This window comes from Stenella coeruleoalba (assembly GCF_951394435.1).
Source record: "Stenella coeruleoalba genome assembly, chromosome: 16".
In the NCBI taxonomy this organism is placed as follows: Eukaryota; Metazoa; Chordata; class Mammalia; order Artiodactyla; family Delphinidae; genus Stenella; species Stenella coeruleoalba.
Genome location: NC_137162.1, coordinates 81978138 through 81997433, shown reverse-complemented (window position 1 = coordinate 81997433; position 19296 = coordinate 81978138). Strand labels below are relative to the sequence as shown.

Genomic DNA, 19296 nt, shown 5'->3' with positions numbered 1-19296 from the left:
TCCACCATCAATACAAATACAGAAACTCAGGCCTCCTCAGACCTCAGCAGAAACATGCCAAGGTAGTGATGGGAGGATGGGTGGGGGACGGGTCTAAGGAAATGAAGAGAAGAACGAGCCAGAAGTTTAACAGACAGGTCTGGCCTTGATTTCTTTTTCTGAGAAATGGGTACTTTCTCTGGCACTAAGGAAATCTCTCATTTTAGAGTGTAAAAGTAACTCCCGTCAATTATAAGATGACTCCAGACCCGCCAACAGGTTTCCCAGCTCTGCCCCCTCCCTCCCTGCAAGACAAGGAGCCAGTCGTTTCTTTGCAAAACCTGTTCCCTGGTAGCCACTGGGCCACACACCCACAGGGGCCAGGGGGAGCCTGTGTTGCTGCCTCCGCTCCCAAGGCCACCTGTTCAATACAGCTGCCCCACCCGAGGAGCCCCAGCTATGCAGAGTCCCAGGCCAGGTGCTACTCTGGGCAGAGGGCCATCTGACCATCTCAACTGGATGGCTGAGGATGACCGTGTTCTCAACTCCTGCCTGGAGCCCGGGCACAGACGCCAGGCGCAGGGACACGAAAAGCCAGGTCCACCCTGTCACCTTTTCTAAAAAATGCACGCATCTGCCAGACAGAAGGTGGGAATCATAATTACACATTCCGCCTTCCTTAAAAAACAAGTCCAAACGCTGAGAAAGGAACTCTCAAATTTCTCATTTTTTGTGCCAAAGGCTGAAAAATAGAAGCCAAGCTGCTGAAGTGAACGGGGAAGAGGTGACCTCACGTGTCACAGGTCCTGCATCAGGAAGACACGTATCCGAATAATTGAGGTAAGTTCTGGAAGGGCACTACCAATTTCTGCTTCATAATGCTGCTGCTTTCTGCATTGCTTGAAACTTTTAACAGTAACATACAGGGTCGTTATTTTAGAAACTGTATACCCATTTAATTAGCTTATTTGCAAACACAAACAGCTGGCCAGCCTGGACCCTAAGAAGCGAGGGCAAGGTGGCCCTTGGCAGGCAGCCCCAAGGGCATGGGCTGGATGACAGAGGCTCGGCGAGGTCTGCAGCACTGGGGGATTCCATACTGACCCCAGCCTCCTGAGCGCTTCAGGGAAAGGGGCTTCGTCAGCCAGCTGGGAGCAGAAGCCGGATGGGCAATGGGCATGGGAAAAGCCACGGGGCCTTCAGAGGTCTGCAGAAGGTATCCAGGGGTCAGGGAGGCCAAGACTCAGCCCCAGAAAAGGAGGTGAAGGCCAGGGAGAGTAAAAGAGCAGGGAGCAAGCCTCCAGGCTCCTGCAGGAGGGGGAGGGAGGCAGGTGCTAGAGAACACCTCCTTCTGAGAGCTGCGGGTCACGCGAAGCTGCTGAACAGGGGACAGAACTGCCTCGCTCCAGGGCTTCAAACCTGTGCTCCACAGCACGCGAAATCCAGGTCAGGGTCCCCGGGGCTGGCATGTGGAAACCCCCTCCTGCCCAGCCCCACCTACTTTACAGAGAAGTGAAACAGGCAAGCAGGTCCCTGAGAAGCCAATACTCCGGCTGCCCAAACTTCTGAGTTCACTTGCCTATGGCCTGTCGGGAGCCAAGAATGTGGCATAGTGCTTGGAAGCCTGTGACTCTCACTGACGTGCTCAGATCAGTGGAGGAGTCTGGGAGTGGGGGCAAGGGGCAGAGAGCGACACATGCCTGCAAAGTCAGGGTTTTCGTTTTTCGGGGGTTTTGTTTCTTCGTTTTTGGTGTGTTTTTTTTGCTATTTGATAACAGGAAGCGGCAGAAGCAGACTGGGGTGATGGCTAAATCCCTCTAAAATGAAAACTTTTCATCTCCCAACGCAAGCCATTCCCAGAACTTTGACTGCTGGAAGAAGAACGCCGTAACTGAGAAGCACAGGGAAAGCCAGACTGCTCAGAGCACCCATTCGCTTTCATCCATTCCGTGAAACATCCACGCTTCAACGTTCAGACCAAGTACTTGACCCAAAGGGCAAGCCTGTGCCCATGTCTGTTCCAAGCAAGGCCTATAACCCGAGAGAAGTCCAGGCAGCTGCTCCCCGGTGGAGGGAGAACCCCGCCCTAAGAGGGCAGCCGGGCTGCGGCAGGACCAGAACCAGGTATGGGGGCGCCAGGTGCTTCTCTTCCGTTGCTGAGAGATAACTGTTCCACCGGCAGCAGCTCTAGATTCTCTGCACAGGAGGGGGCTTGGGGAGATGACCGGGGGCAGGAGGGGCCGGCAGCCTTGCACTGAAGCTGTACTGAGATCATATGTTCACGTGGAGGGATTTCTAAAAAAGCTGGTGAAAATCAGGGGAAGACTAAGCGTCCCTAAAGCATGAGCGGCTCTAGTGTCTAATACACTGGGCTTTGGGAGATAGGCACTCAATTGACTGCCAAGGTGCTAAGAACCAAGAAACCGACAGGACCCTTCACGGCTTCACCGCGCAAAGGCAGCTAGCCTCCCTCTCCTCGGCAGGCGCGCCCTCCAAGCAAGGGTGGATCTGGGCCTGGACGCTGGTCTCCTCACTTTACAGACAGCGAAGGGAAAAACGAACATGCGGATGGCACGCTGCCATACCTGTCCTACACGGAGTGGCCCCAGCTGGGCAACTTGGGCATGTGCGCTGAGCCCGGAGCCCAAGCAGGCTTCCACTCGTTTGTTCCCTCAACGCGTAACCATGACTGGAGGGCAGTCCCATTTGAAGGCCATGTGGGCATGATCTGACGTCAAATGCTGCTGTGTGGGACACAGCAATGTTACCAGCGATGAGGGAGAGTACTCAAAGGAACAGGCGACGTCCTGGTCCTTCGGGGTAGCCGAAAGGGGGGCCCAATCTGAGGCGGGTGTGACCACTGATCAGGAAACAGGGCACATCATGGCCACAGTGTGGACAGAGCAAGCCCAGCTTTCAGTATGTGCCCCGAGGCCCATCCCTAGAGCTCGGCAGTGCAGAGCTCCTTCTCACGTGGGACTCTATGTGGCCAGCTCCAGGCTTAGCAACAGGAGGAATTTATTGATTTCACGACAGTGATTTTCAAAAGTGGGTGTGGAGAGACAACAGCTAACAACCTTCATATTCTCACCAGCAGCCACCATGTTTTATCCCACAGGCCTTTCCTAGACACTGTCTCTACTCTCATCCTGTAAACGTTCTTCCCGTTGCAGGAGCTCAGAGAGGTTAGGGGTTCACCACAGTCAACGGGTTAGTAGATGGAAGCCAGAACAAAGCCAAGACTCACAACCAAGCCCAGGCGCTCTCTACTACAGCCTTAGGAAAGGCCCTCAGAGCCCAGTATCCCAGCTGGTCTTTCCCAAGTATCTACGGGGCCCACCCCGCTTATCATCCAAGGTCAGATGCTGGTAAAGCAAGAGCTGGTGCACCTGAGCACCCGTCCCTCGGTGGGCCCTCGGTGGATGCTGGCAGTGGCACAGCTAGGATGAGGATTCTCTGCTGCCAGATTGGCCCCAAGGGCTACATCTGAGGACAGACCAAACAGGAAGGGACAGAGTGCCTGACTCAGTCTGGTTCAGGGCCCTTCTGGACAAACCTGGGGCCACCTATGCAGGCCACTCTGTCCAGCAGCCTACCGAGGGGTCACCGCCACCCTCTCCTTATCATCGCCCCTTGTGCGCAGGAGCCAACCCTCCTCCAAGTACAACCCTCCTCTTGGGCACGAGACCACCAACTCCACTTTGGTGCCAACCTCTTGCCAAGTCCAGCTAACACATTTTAAACTCCCTAGTGGGATGAAATCGCTCAGCCGCTGCAGGAGGATAGGGGGAGACAACAACAACAAAAAAAGCTCTGAGCAAGGTACCTCCGTACCTGTCCTCAAACTCACCGTCCCTCAGCCATCTGTGCTGAGAGGTTGGTCGGAGGCATTCCAGGACATACTTGCAACCCGTTTTGCAAAGCTGAAAATCAGGGCTCCCGTGCTCCTGGAAGGACATGTAGGTCCCACAGCAAAAAGTTCTGTTGGCCGTTAAATCGCTTTGCGTTTACAAATTCGCAAACAGCTCAGTCCGGCACGCAGTTAAGGAATCGGAGCACAAAATTCACTTGGCCACATCTCTCCTTATCAGCCACGCTGGACCCTTATATGGCACGGGCTTTTGGATGGTGAGCGGGCACGCGGATATTCTTAGCCGGACAGCAAGCTAAGGGGAAATGACAGGGACCCTGCAACATCTGTAAGTACCTGCGGGTTTATTTCTTCTCACAGTTTATTTCTTCGTGACTTTTCCAAAGAGGGGCTGCCTGCTTTTCCATCACCCAAATCTGAGCCCCAGCCCTGCGAATGTCTTTAGAGAGATGCATATGTTCACACTAAAAATGCTTCAGCTCTGGGCTTACATTTTAAACCTATATTCTCATCTCTTCCGTTACCACACCCTCGTTTTTTTCCTGGCGAAGCCTTCAGAGTTTAAAATCCATGGAAGACTCTTCTTTTAATTCTGTCAGTATAAGGCAATGTTGCAAGCAAAGTTTCGCTCTCTCACACTTCCCCCATGTGAAAGCGGGTTTATGACCACAAACATTTTGTATTAATAAATGTCTCAGCACACCCACGCCGGAAAATCAGATTAAAACCTCATCCTCAACTAGAATTCCTTCCACAGTCTACGACTTCCTTGGAAAACCTCTCCAAGCCCAGCCCCTCCTGCCTGCAGCCTCAGAGCTCTCAGGGCTGCAGATTTCCCTGTATACTGCAGGCTCCTTTGGACTTCTTTGACCCTCACCACAAAAGTTGAGTCTGAAAAGCCAAAGAGCCGCAGATTTGGCACCAAACAGGTTTTAGTTAAACACGTTTCCAGGAAAAGGCCGACTTTCGGAGAAGCACAGAACACTCAGGCCTTTGTGACTTAGTATGGGTCACCCCTGAGTTTTTTCTAGTTTCAGTGTTTCTTCCTCCACAATGTCCGGCCCTCTAGAAGGCCCAGCAGAGTGTCTAGGTCAGAGGCCCAGGCATGCCCTTATATGTCCCAAAGGCTTGCGACAGCTCATTTGCACGTATCCCTCGTTTTTCACTGGAAAAAGGAGGCCACCGTACTCATTCCCAAAACTAAGCAGCTCATCGGGCTCACTCGGAAACATCTTAGGGCTTCGGGTTTTGCCTCCTAATCTTGGAAGGCACCTCTTGCTTCTTGTTACCTTGCTGGACAATTTCACTCTCCGCACACAGCCCATCACAAATAGTAATATTATTACGTATAAAAGGCTGACTGCCTTCCCTGGCAGGCCAGGGGGGATATTATTATTCCCGGGGGGAACTGAGGCTCTAGAAGGTTAGGTCACCCACGGCCAGAGAGCTGAATGGCAGAACGGATCAGAACCCAGGCCTGCCTGGCTTAAAATCCCTTGTTGTTGGCACTTTGGTCTGACAAGTCTCGGGTCCCCTGCGGCCCGGTGGGGCAGCTCCAGATGGAGGGTCTGGAATGACCTCCTTCCTTCTCTCGGCGGTCCTCCACGAACTGCCCCGGGGAGCCCCCCAGCCCCACACCTCCGGCTCCGGGCCGCCCGTCCCACCCACCCCGGTTCCTGCGCCTTCTCCTCTCCAGCCCCTGCCCGCGCGCCTGGCGGGGGCGGCTGCTAGCGGGCAGGGGTCCGCCCGGCCGGGGGCGCCTCGGGGGGCGGGGAGCCCGGCCCGCTCCGCACCTACCTCGTCCCCGAAGCGCACCACCTTCTGGCCCGTGGGCCCGCGCAGGCCGGGGAAGCGCGCCAGCTCCTCGGGGTCCCCGGAGTCGCGGGGCGCCGGGGCGCTCGGCGCCACCAGGCACCGGTCGATGATCTCGTCCTGCTGCGCGGGCGGCAGCCGCGCCCACTCGGGCCCGTACTTCTCCCGGATCTTCTCCTTGTCCTGCATGATCTTCCTGGCCATGGGGCTCAGCGATGAGAAGTAGGTGAAGCGCTTCCGCTCCCTGTCGTCCAGAGGCCGGTTCCCGCTCATGACGGCCGAGCGCGACGCCGCGATCGCCGCCGCCATGGACGCCATGCCCGGCCTGCCCGCCGCTCCCCGCCCCGCCCCGCCCCGCCCCGCGAACGGCGCCCTTCCGCGGCCCGGAGCCCGGCGCCCAAGGCCCCAGCGACCCCGCCTCCCGCCCAGTCCCTGAAGCCGCGCCCCCCGCGCCCGCCCAACGCCGGGGACCCCGCCCTCCGCGCCACCGCCCCCGAGGGTCCCGCCCCCTGTGCCCCGCTGCTTCCGGGAACCTTGCGCTCCTCGCCCCTCTCCCCCCGGGAGCCCCGCCCTCAGCGAAGCTCCCAGAGCCACCGTCTCGCGCCTCCTTGCGTCCTCCGGATCCGCTCTCTCAGGGCTTACAGCGGGGCCCCCGCTTTTCGGGGCTCCCCTCGGCCAGCGCCGGAGGTGGCTGGCGCGTCCCCAGGTCCGCGCCTGGCAGCCTGACGGGACTGTTGGGGGTGACCGCCATAGCGCCACGTGGTCACTTGTTTGACAAAGGAAACTTTTTTCTCCTTACGAAGTGCGGCATTTCTGGTCCGAGCCACCGGCCGCCTTATGCCCATTGTATTCCCTTTCCCTGCCGAGCCATCTTTTACGCTTTCTTTGAGCTGTCCCAAACCTGGGCCAGGGTCCTGGCGCGGTGAGCTGATGGAAGGGGGTCGGGGGTTCAGGGCAGCGAGGGCGCCGAAGGTACGAGCTGGGGAGACTGGACTGGTGTCGGGAATGGCGAAAGAAAATCAGTTTCCGTGCCTCCTAAAGAGAGGAGTAAAATGAAGTGCCGGGTAGCTCACAGTGCCTTTCCCTAAAAGGGAGTGTGGAACTGCCGGCAGGCATCTGGGGCCGGCGGGCTGGTGCACCTGCACTTCGCTGTGCTTTTGCAGGTGAAGACGTATTCCCCGAGCCGGCCGCGGGGCCTTTGCTTTCTCTTGGAATCTCACGAAAATCACGAGAACTCTAGGCGGCTTGAGGTTTGCAAACCAACTGAAGAGCGGCAGAAAGTTTTCATAGGCAGGTCAGCCGGGCCATTTTGAAGTGTGCCCCAGAGCACAACGATTAAAATTATACAGAGCCCTCATCTGCTTTACTTTCTGGCTGATTTGACTGTAACAGGTCTCAGGTGAGAATTAAATGTCCACATTTAAAACAAAAAACTGCATTTCAGCTGTTACTTAGGGTCATTGCCTCTGAAGTAACACTTAGCTAATGCTGAAACTTGTATAGTGTTATAAACCAGTGTTGCCTCAAATAATAACAATAAAGCACTTGGATAATTCTGAACACAGTCATAGAAATAACTCGCAGGGTTCTGTTTTAAATGTGAGATGGCCTTATCTTCTGGCGCAGAATTCCTTAGAAAATATTTTTAGAATGCCATGAATGTGACAAGCTCTGCAATAAAACATATTGCTCTCAACAGTGTTATCAGCATACCATATTGAAAAGCAGTGGGAAAAGCCACGAAGTAATAGCCTGGATTGCACAGTATTTGAAGGTCTATAGAGGCCAGGAGGTTGAGTTTTTTGGTACTATTCTATCTCTAGATAAGTCTATTTTATATAGGCTCAATACACCAACCTGAATCCTACTTTCTCACCTCTAAGACTTGTTTAATAAGGTGGGTGATGTTTAAAGATGTATTCTTGAAATTTAATTAACATCTTTAAGGTTGCTTTGAAAGTCACATAGAAAGGGTTCTGTGCTATTAGAAACTTGGTTGCATGTGGTTTTCACAGCAATTGCAACAATAAATGTTGATTGCAGAAAAGCACAACCCGATTAAGTGTTTCAGATCGAATATAATTTATTACTAGAGAAGCCATAATATAAATATAGTATGAAATAAATCAGGGACGTCAGCCAAAGTATGTAAAATCCATGATCTTGGTGATAAGGGGTAACTAAAAGAAAATTTCTTCCAAATTAAAAGAAGACACTCAGGAGAATTAAATGGCTCTGACAGATGACTTTGCTGAAATTAGGAGATAAATGGGCAGATAGATAGATAGATAGTGAATAGATAGTGAATCTATCTATCTGCCCATTTATCTCCTAATTTCAGCAAAGTCATCTGTCAGAGACATTTAATTCTCCCGAGCGTCTTCTCAGGAGAATAAAGATAGCCCAACCCCAAATATGTAGTAAGGTGAAATAGTGGGATGATTCGAGCGCTAAGCATCTTCTTAGGCAAGAGTTTGGATAGAGGCAGGCTGCCGTGTCCTTTGTGGATTTGGTTTAGCCAGTGGGCTCTTCACAAAATGAAGAGACAAGCATGTGGTCACTGACCCTCTGAAATGCTGTAAAACCTTGCGCTGTTCCAAAGAGCATTCCTTTATTCATCAACATTTTATTGAGGCATTTGGTGTTTGTTCCTAGAAGGCTTTTCTTAAGAACTAGGGAGACACAGCAAAGAGTGCTTTAACTAAAGTTTAAACTGTCTCGGTGTCTTGAACTGTGGAGCTCTTTCTTGGCCAGTGTCATTTCAGCTGTTTTTCTCAGAAGAGTTCTTGAGTCCCCACCAGAATGTAAACTCCACAGTAGGGAGATCCTTATCTGTCTTGTTTACTCTTGGGAACAAGCATGTGCCTGATTCAGAGTTAAGGGTTCAGTGACTATTTGCTGAATGAATTATGAATGAAGAAAGGAACGAATGTTGCATAGTTTACATTATTATCCCATCTTTACAGATAAAGATACTGAGCCATGAAAGGAAAAAAATTCACCTGAGATCATCCCCCGTCGCCCCTCATGTGATGGAACGGAGAGTCAAAAAACAGAGGTGCCTTTGCCTTTTGTTAAATCTCTAACATTAGATTAATGTGTCTAAGGTTAATTACTGGATTATTAATAATAAACTGGGTTTATGGCTACAGTTTATTAAAGCTTCCAAATTACTCATTAGTAAAAGACAGCACTCATTTTTTCAGTATAATAACTGAATACCCGAGACAATCATGAACATTTCCATTATACGCCTGACGTCTCAGCTAACAGTTGCTGGCCTGGAACTCCCCTCCCCAGGTCAGCACCTTTCTTAAACCTATTGACAGAGACGCAAACAGCAAGGCCATCCCCAGGGTTGGAGGCTGCCCTGCAGGCACCTCTGGGAGACCTGGGGGCTGCCAAGATTCAGTGGCTTTGGGGAAAAGCCCAGAGGCAATGAAGTCGGGTGCACCTGAAGTGGGGTGCCGTGGTCAGGCACCTGGCCACCACAGAGGTGCTCAAAACCTGTTGAAGCCTCAATCCCTTCACTTTTTTTTTTTTTTTTTTTTCTTTTGCGGTACGCGGGCCTCTCACTCTCCTGGCCTCTCCCATTGTGGAGCACAGGCTCCGGACGCGCAGGCTCAGCGGCCATGGCTCACGGGCCCAGCCGCTCCACAGCATGTGGGATCCTCCCGGACCGGGGCACGAACCTGTGTCCCTGCATCGGCAGGTGGACTCCCAACCACGGCGCCACCAGGGAAGCCCAATCCCTTCATTTTTGATACAGAGACAACGATACCAGCCTTCAAGGGTAGCACGTCAAATGAGAGAGGTGGGTGACACGTGCGAAAGGCCCTCCCTCAGCCAGTTAGTACAAATGTCTGTTGAATGAATTTGTTGTCCCAAACAAACCATTTGTGAGCCCACTCCCCCCATGAAGACACTGCCAGCTCGTGGGAAACCACAGGGCACGCATTCTAGCCCTGCTTCTAAGAGCCGAGTGACCAGCTATGACATTTTACAAGCCGGTTATTGACGCTCATGGTGAAATTCCACGCACTGTGGCAAACATGACAGTTTTGGGAAGGGACTCTGTTGGTGACATAGCAGGCAGTCGGCTGGTAGATAAAGCCAGCCTTCCTTACTGACGCTTTCAGCTTGGATGCAGGCAGGCTCCCTGAGGAGGATGATTCATTCCTGCATCTGGTTCTGGTTATTCCAGATGCTGCCATGAAAGAGGACTGTTCTCTGTTCGTCACTCCCACACCCAGAAAGAACAGGAGATGGAAGAGAGTCGGTCTGGTGTATTTAGAAGACCGACTTCCCTGTATGATTGGAGGGCAGTGTTCTTGACCAAGACAAAAAAGAGATGCAGCAAGAAAGAAAAGGCAAGGAGATGATTTTACAAATCTACTACGGGCAGGAAATGTGCTTTGACTATGTTGAAGGTTTGGGTTATTTTTGCCATTGTAGGGAGAGTTTTCACTGACACAACCACGATCTGTCACCACGTCCGGGCAGGTGTGAGGCACTCCCTGTGCCAACAGGAGCAGAATCACCTTCTCTGGGTAAGGCTGCGTAATCCACGTGAGGCTCAAAGCTGGGTCCTTCCCTGTCAACACCATACTTTACATAGCAAAGATAACCGGCTTAACTGCTCTGCGAAAAATGCTGAAAGACCTCTTGGAAACAACAAGACCCTCCCTGTCCAAAATGTTCCATTTAGAAAAGCCTTTGCAATTTTTAGTCCTTCGTAAGAATATAAATAAGTCCAGAAGCAATTGTTCACTTTTTCCCCTTCACCTGAAATTCCCACCCCACTGTCGCCAACTATAGAAATTCCATCCTTAAGACCTAGCCCAAATGAAGTCCCCATGACCACCCACACCGAAGAGAAGGTAGGTAGGCACAAAAGAGACAGTTTGTCTCCTTTATAATTTGATCTCAGGTAGACCTTTTTATTTTAATATTTATTTATTTATTTTTGGCTACGTCAGGTCTTAGTTGTGACGCGAGGGCTTCTCTCTAGTTGCGGCGTGCGGGCTCCAGAGCACACGGGCTCAGTAGTTGCGGCACGCAGACTTAGTTGCCCCTTAGTATGTGGGATCTTAGTTCCCCAACCAGAGATCAAACCCACGTCCCCCGCATTGGGAGGCGGATTCTTAACCATTGGACCACCAGGGAAGTCCCCCTCAGATAGACTTTTGTGTCCTGGGAAGAACAATGCCAACATTTTTGGCATTGTACGTGTGTGTTATGGACTGTAGGTCAGATTCACATGTTGAAGCCCTAATTCCCAATGGAATGGTATTTGGAGGTGGGGTCTTTGGGGGCTGATTAGGTCCTGAGGGTGGAGCCCTCGTGATGGGATAGTACCCTGATAAGAGGGTACAAGAGAGCTTGCCTCTCTCACTGTTCCCCACCGTGTGAGGACACCAAGAGGCCATCTGCAAAGCAGGAAGCAGGCAGAACCGGGTCTGCTGGCGCCTAGATCTTGGGCCCCCGTTTCCAGAACTATGAGAAATAAATGTTTGTTGTTTGTATCCTTCTAGCGGCCTGAACCCAGACAATGTGGAAATGGCTTCAAATTCATATAAAATCTTTGGCTTACTGAGAATGTATAGATGTAGTTAGAGAGAGGATGAAGGAGATAAAAAATGGCTGATGGAGAGGAGAGACAAAAGTGTGTGGCAATGGGGACTTGCCTGGCAGTCCGTGGGTAAGACTCCACGCTCCCAGTGCAGGGGGCCCGGGTTTGATCCCTGGTCAGGGAACTAGATCCCCCATGCATGCCACAACTAAGAGTCTGCATGCTGCAACTAAGAAGTCCACACGCTGCAACTAAGACCCGGTGCAGCCAAAATAAATAATAAATAAATAAGTTTTTTTAAAGTATGTGGCAATGATTTACTGATTGAGAAGTAAAGGGAATTCCTCTCTCTCTGTTCCTCTAAACAATCTGCGCTCAACTTGTACACGCTCCCAGATGCGGAATGTGTTTTTCTTCCTCCTGTGTTTCTCTTCATGTCAGCTGCCCTGACGTTTGTCAAATGGGCTCCTGGCTCTTGGCTTGTGGATGTCACCACTTTGAGCTCTGTAGATGGTTGTCCAGGCTCCCTGGGGGAGTTCAGGAGAAGCCCCTGGAGCTCTGCTCCACGGGAGACACTAGGCAGCTTGCTCCTTACCTCTTTCATCGTTAGCCAGAGCTCAGGCACTCGGTTAAAACTTTATGAAGTTCAAAAGACTGACTTTCGAGGACCATAGTATTTTCACTCTATGGTCCCTTTTTGGATTTGATCTATGTCCTTGAATCTTTTTAACTTGAAATATTATCAAAATACCAAGATGCTTTGGAGAATGAAAATGACTATGGAGAAATGAAAACGGTTGTCTGTTAAGTTTCTGTGATTGTATTTTAATTTTTGTGAAGATGTTGTTTAAACATTTGATACATTAAAATTGTCAAGTACTGTGAGTCACAGAGAGTGAGATGCTACTGAACACTGAAAATACGAAATATATGTGCTGTTGTCAGTGAACCTGACCCCGTCTAACCTGCAAGACAGGAAGTAAAGGAGAGCAGCTCCCGCCTTGAGTAAATGACAGTCACTGGCCAGTGCCCAAGGGGAGCCCTTAATAAGTACTTGTCAAACGGATGAGAGGTGGGTGGAGGAGGGAATCGCGCCAACAACTTGGCCCCCATCATGTTGTGATACAGCTCACGACTTCATCCTAGAGGTCGACTCAAAAAACAAGTTGTATCACATTCGTAATGGTCTTCGAAGTATCTCTTCATCCTTTCCCCAATGTCCCCACCATACTCCAGGTCCCGTCATCCGTCCTGGCGTGGCCGGCCTTCCCAACTCCAAGCCACTCCCTCCAAGTTGCCTCTGCCAGCCTCCTCTTTCACAGCGCCTCCAGTTGGGTGTCTCCCTTTTTTTTTTTATTGTGATATAGTTGCTTTACACTGTTATGTCAGTTTCTGCTGTACAGCAAAGTGAATCAGCTGTACGGATGCATACATCCCCTCCTTCTTATACCTCCCTCCCATCCCCCATCCCACCCATCTGGGTCATCACAGAGCACAGAGCTGAGCTCCCTGAGCTATACAGCAGGTTCCCACTAGCTATCTGTTTTACACATGGTGGTGTATATAAGTCAAACCTAATCTCCCGATTCATCCCACCCACCCCTTCCCCCAACCCTGTGTCCACACGTCCCTTCTCTACATCTGCGTCTCTGTTCCTACCCTGTGAATCTCTACCATTTTTCTAGATTCCACATAAATGCGTTAATTTACGGTATTTGTTTTTCTCTTTCTCACTTAGTTCACTGTGTATGACGGACTCTAGGTCCATCCACGTCTCTGCAAATGACCCAATTTCATTCTTTTGCCACCACTTTAGGCCCAAACTCTCTCTGGCGATCACCTTCATCCTTGTTCCTAGCTCTGTGCCCAGCCGTCCATTTGGTTAGGAAGTCTTTCTTCCTCACGACCACCTGTCCAAATTCTACCTATTCTTGAAAGTTTGGTTTAAATGCCATGTCACTGACCCTTACTGCATCCCCTCTCGCTGTAGTGTGGTAACCGTAGCATCCATGCCCACCGGCACACCGTGGGCATTGACCTGAGTGGCTCCGCGGAGCCCACCGTGGTTACACAGGTGGCTGCATGCCCGCCTACGGGCGAGCCATCCGCTGGGAGCTTCCCTGCCCGCCTCCACACAGCCGCCCCCAGCCCCGCCCCTCTCCCTGCTGGTCCAGCGCCTATAGGCTGTCACCCTTCAGTGACCTCCCTCAGTCCCTAGAACTGTTAGGCTAAAACCCCAGAAATATGGAGAGTCTGATTAAGCTGTTTTGAAAACATCATACAACAGAGGCCAGAGAGAGGTCGAGAAAACTACATTGCAGAAATATTAGTTATGTTTTTATATCAATAACCAAGAGCTGGATGGAACCAACTATTGCACAATCTCTGCACCCTCCTCTAAACCAGAGTCAGAAACACAAAAGCCAAGCTTGCTGTGTGTCATATATTTGGGGGTAAAGTCAAGGAATCTTCTGAAGCTGAACTCATCTGTTTAATAGAAACTTTCATCTAAGAAGCTCTGCGTGCTGTAAGCGCGTTAGCACCTAGGTCCTGATAACACCCCTATTAAGAAAAAGACGAACAAAAGAAAACACACCAAGCTCATAAGTATACAGAACAGATTGGTGGCTGCCAGAGGCGGGGGTGAGGGGAGGACAAAGAAGGTGAGGAGGGGCAAGAGGAACAAACTTCCGGGCTTCCCCGGTGGCGCAGCGGTTGAGAGTTCGCCTGCCGATGCGGGGGACACGGGTTCGTGCCCCGGTCCAGGAGGATCCCACATGCTGCGGAGTGGCTAGGCCTGTGAGCCACGGCCGCTGAGCCTGCGCGTCCGGAGCCTGTGCTCTGCAACGGGAGAGGCCACAACAGTGAGAGGCCGGCGTACTGCAAAAAAAAAAAAAAGGTGCAAACTTCCAGTTACAAGATAAACAAGTCCTGGGCATTCCATGTACAGCCCAGTGATTCTACTTAATAATACTGCATTGCATATTTCAAAGTTGCTAAGAGATGAAATCTTAAAAGTCCCCATCACAAGAAAAAAGTTTCTATAACTATATAATGGTGACAGATGGTAACTAGTCTTATCATGGTGATCATTTCGCAATGTACAGAGATATTGAATCATTATATTGTACACCTGGAACTAATATGTCGATTATACCTTCATACAAAAATTTTTAATAAAAAATTTTAAACAGAGGGAAGTTCCATTGCCTTCCCCCAATGGTGGGGAAACTAGTAAAGACAGAGAAAAGTGATTTACTTGCACTCAGGGAACACAGTGGCGGAGATGGTGTCTCACGCTGGCGTGCCTCACGGCCTGTTCCTTGATGTTCATTTGTTCTTTCATCCACTGTGCGCCAGACACAGGGCTAGTCACGGGAAGCAAGCGTGAGCAAGGGCCTGCCCTCAGCCAGCTTATCATCTAATAGGTGTGGACAAGGTAACCAGCGTGGGTCTAAGGGAGCAGTCTCCACTGGGTCCTCACCATGCCTGGCATTCCCCCTCACAGCACCTCGTGAAGGAAAGATTTACCAGCCCGGACACGGAAGCCCAGAGGCTGCCCACCGGCACGTGCAGAGCAGGACCCCGACATGCTGCTGTTTCCCCGGTGCCCATTCACCCTGCAGCCAATGTCCCCCCACTCACAGGACCCGCCTCCCATAGGCAGCCCAGCCCTGGCCTGGGCCACGGTGCCTGCTTTTTCTCAAGTGTCCTTTGGATGCCACTTGAGTCTCTCCTTGCTTGTTCATCCAGGTGGACAGGCGAATGGTCCCGGAGACATGAAGACAGACTTCATGGCCTTGGAGGAGACCACAGGACGGTCTCCAAGCTCCCACCCAAAGAATAAGCCAGCTTCGCAGGGTCACACAGCACCAGGGGCCTCTTCAACATCCCCTGCAGGTCCACTGGTCTCCACCCTGGCCCGCTCGCACCGGGCGTCCACTGCATCACTCACCTCCCCCGGCCGCGCCAGCCTGCCACCTCCATCACGGTGCTGTTGGCCCCTCTCATTCTTGTAGCCTGAGCTCCATATGTGAAGTGTTTGCCTCCTGACATTCAAAGCTAAGCTTCTGAAACTCACAAAAAAACCAAAAATCCCTCTTTCTCCTACATACACATGGAGCCTGGTACATAGAGGTCAGAAACATCTTGGATGTCAACTTTCCTGCTTTTTCTGGGTTGAGGAAGACAATTGGCCCTTCATTCTGCTGGGTACTTTTGCATCTTCTCCCCCATGGGGACCAATGTTCCCCAGCCGGAAGACTGTGTCTCCCCCGGTGGAGGAGATCACGGGCTGCGAAGAGAAAGCATGTCTCATAGGGGCAGAAGGTGTGAGATGTGGAGCAGGGCAGCCCGCATCCCGGTGCTGTCACCCCTGTCGGTGCAGTGTGACGGGGACAGATTTCCACATACATGAAGTACTGCGAAGAGCGCCTGGCACAGATTAAGCTCTCGAAGCTGTCAGGATCTCAGAATTAAATTCCTTCACCAGAGCAGAGCGGGCTATGGCTGACGGCACGCGTTCGTAAGGAACGTGGTGTGCAGAGACCTCCACCCTTGAGGACCAGAGAGGAAGACCTGGGAGCTGCCAGGTTTCGGAGCAGACGTGAATGGGCTGCGAAGGTAGAGGAAGAAGCAGGAAGAGATTGGGATCACGGGGGAAGGGTGGGAGGGAAGGGAGGGTGACTGTGGGAGGGTGGAAACCAGGCCAAGGAGGAGGGCTGCCATTGTGGGGAGGGCGTGGGGAGCAGAGCCTCGGTGCCTGGAGGAGCTAGATTTGGGAAGGAAACGTGGAGTGCAGAAGCCTCAGCGGTCCAAGGGGGACCCCGGCTTGCCCCGGAAAAGCCACTACTGCCAGGATTCCCGTGGTCTCAGAACCATAGGCAAGGGAGACAGCACCCAGGTGGGTTTCTAGATAGTGCGGCCCCTTACCATGGAGCCTCTCCCGTCTTCAGCCAGACCAGGAACGTCCTTACTTAGGCCAGGAGGCTGAGAAGCGAGGAAGCCCTCTGTGGCTCAGCTGGCAGCATCTCTGAGGCCAGGGAGCTGGGCCCGGGGAGACAGATGAGAGCGATGGCCGTGGCAGCCTGATGTGGAGAGGGGTGTGGGGTGCACAGGGTTATTCTAGGACGGCTGGGTGTTTGCACCTTGCGAGGGACCAAATCTGCCCCTCCATCTCCAGGGATGAAGATTCTATGTTGGCCAAACTTCAGTCAGACTCCTGAACCTTCTCCTAGGCCCATCTGCGGACCTCTTTGTAAGATCCAGTTTCAGCAAGAACCTTGCTAAGTCAGTTGAACCAGAGCCCCACCCTCCATACCTGACATGGTTCCTCACCACTCCCTCCCCACATCCCCCAGAGGGCCTTTGGCCATGATAATAATTTTCCACGCGTGGGTAATTGTCCATCCACTGGTCCCCACACTGGTCCTTGGCTATCAACTCCCGCTTACCCACGTTGTATTCAGAATTGAGCCCTGTTATATACTGAGGTGTCTTTTGCCCTATTGCAATAGTCCCGAATAAAATCTGTTTTTATCCCTTTAACTGGTGTCCAACTCTGGTTTTTCTTGGACACTGGCTGGGTTCTCACCCTCTGCCCGAGATCCTTCTCTGCTTCCCCCGAAGCACTGGGGCTGCTGTGCTGTGTCCGTGGTCCCTTCATCACTCAGATGTGGGGGGGACACTTCCTAGCTGTTTCATCTCTTAAAAGTAGACTGACTTCCTCTCTATTTCCTTATGTATTTCATTCTTTTTTCTCACCACTTTCAGATTCTTGTCATCTTCCCCTGCCCTCTGGCCCTATAAGACAAGCCCCTGCGAACACACCTGGCTGTTGTACTCTGTCCCCTCATCGCCAAGCCTCAGGGTCCCCCCTGCTGAACGAGACAGCCAGGCCTGGTGGCTCTGGGACCTGGTGGGAAACTCTCTTCTCTCAGGCTTCCACTGCCGTGCTGCCGTCCTGGATTTGTTTCTGCGTTTCTCACCGTTCCTTCTCTGTTTTCCTATTCTTCTGCAAGGCCCAAGCCCTGGCATCATCTTCCCTGCCTGAGGATTACCTATAGCCCTGACTGCCTCTCCTCCAAATGCGTCCTTAGGATTCCAAGGAATAGTGAGTGAATGCTGCCCCTCCGCAGCTGAAAGTCTGCATTTCCACCCCGCTGCCAGGGCTGAGGCTGAGGCCCTGTGGACCACATTTTGAGTAGCAAAGGTCTAAAAAGCAAAATGCAGTGCAGAAATTTAAATTCCCTACCTAATGACGTAATGAGCATTAGGCTTTCCTTGCAGCATAAGAGGATCTAGAAGAGGGGTGATGGATGAGCCAGGAAGGCATGGGGAAGAGACGGTGAGAACAGCCACACAGCATCCCAACCATGATGTGAAGACGTTTGTGCTGTGCGGCCGAGTGGCCGAGCCCCCGCTGCTTCTCCTCGCTCTGACTCAGGAGAAAGTGATGAATGCACAGTCAGCCACCCTGACATGCATGGGCCACGGCAAGGGGGCAGGCAGAGGGTCATATGCCCTGTGTCTCAACAGCTACAAGTTATAAATCAGAGTAACAAACTATTTAAAAAGTATATGCTATAGCCTCCTAACTTGAAAACTGTACCTTCGTAAAGACCTGGAAGACCATGTTGGAATGTACAAGCTTTAGAATCCTTGGAGCTCCACGTGAATCGGTGGCACAGGGTGGCACCCAGGCACCTCCTTGGCCCTCCCAGCTCTGACTGGCACGGCTACGGGCTGCGAGTGCAGGCACGTGGACCCATCCATCGGAGCTACGTCAGCAAAATACTATCATATCTCTGCTTAATTCCTACCTGTTGAATTATCGGTGCTTAGCAAAAAAGAAAAAAAGAAAAACAATTAACAGAGGGGGCAGTGTGGGTGACGTTCCGTGCCACCCTTTCCGTAAGCACGTGCCTGCAGTGTGTACAAGAGAGGAAGATGCAAATCTGCTGTGTTCTCTGTTAGTCTTGAAGGGTAGCAGAACCTGCCACCCTAAAACATGCTATTTTGTTCTAAGGATTATTTTGAGCTGAAGGCAATTGGAAGAAGAAGATACCAGAAAAGCTCCCTGCTCTTCCCCTATTTGCCTAAAAGCAGGATGTAAATTTGCAAAGCTGTCCCCCCTCACCTCCTACCAGAAAAGACAAAGGCTAATTCCCCTAGACAACTAGACCCTTATCCAGGGAGAAAGCTTGGACTCAGATCTGCATAACAAGCTTCACTCATGTTTACGATGCTTTTCCAGGTAACCTCCCAAAACTCTTCTACCCCACACCTTTCTTTCTTTTGTCTTTAGGCTCGAGATGGTATTTAAGCTGGAGTTCTAAGCCACCTTGGAGAGTTTCTCATTTTTCCCTGGGTTTCTCCCAGCTATACCTGAGGTATACATGTTAATAAACTTCTGTGTGCTTTTCTCTTGTTAATCTGCGTTTTGTTGCAGGGGTCTTAGCCAAGAACTCAGAAGGGTAGAGGGAAAGTTCTTTTCCCTCTTCCACAGTTTCAATTCTTTCTTGTTTGTCTTTCATAGAAGAAGTGTTTAAAAATACATCCCCCCCCCCAATGGCTGCTAAATGCAAAAAAACTACCTTCTGTAGTGCTGGACATAAGAAAGTGCAATCTATCCCCATGCTGGAAGAAAAACATATTGTGTTTTCATGTTGTGGTTGGACTTCTGGAGAGATGGTTTGTCGGACTTCAATATGGCATTCAAGGGTAATTTGGACTCTGCTCAATATTTACCTTATACATGGTTCTCTATAATCGGAACAGTGTTTTAGAAATTATAGCAGAATAAGATGACCCAGGAGAACAGGGGCTGTTGTTCCTATAAGAGCATGGAGGTCTCAAGTAGGACCGGGAGGCATAAATGTCAGAAATCAGTCAGACTTGGTAAAGCCCATCTTTCCTTATTTTTAAAAAATATTTATTTATGTATTTATTTATTTATTTTGGCTGCACTGGGTCTTAGTTGCAGCACACAGGATCTTCGTTGTGGCATGCGGACTTCTTAGTTGCAGCGTGTGGACTCTTAGCTGTGGCATGTGGACTTCTT

General features: G+C 51.2%; 1 protein-coding gene across 2 annotated transcripts in view; it reads right to left on the bottom strand.

Moving 5' to 3' along the window:
- The window catches only part of LOC307175574 (uncharacterized protein C1orf198 homolog), a 33772-nt gene extending 27774 nt beyond the window's left edge, over positions 1–5998 (bottom strand). For both annotated transcript variants that reach the window (XM_079900785.1, XM_079900786.1), the window contains exon 1: positions 5648–5998. In XM_079900785.1, coding sequence (XP_079756911.1) covers positions 5648–5980 — 333 coding nt within the window. In that variant the 5' untranslated portion in view covers positions 5981–5998. The remainder of the gene's footprint in view (positions 1–5647) is intronic.
- Between the last annotated feature and the right edge of the window lie 13298 nt (positions 5999–19296).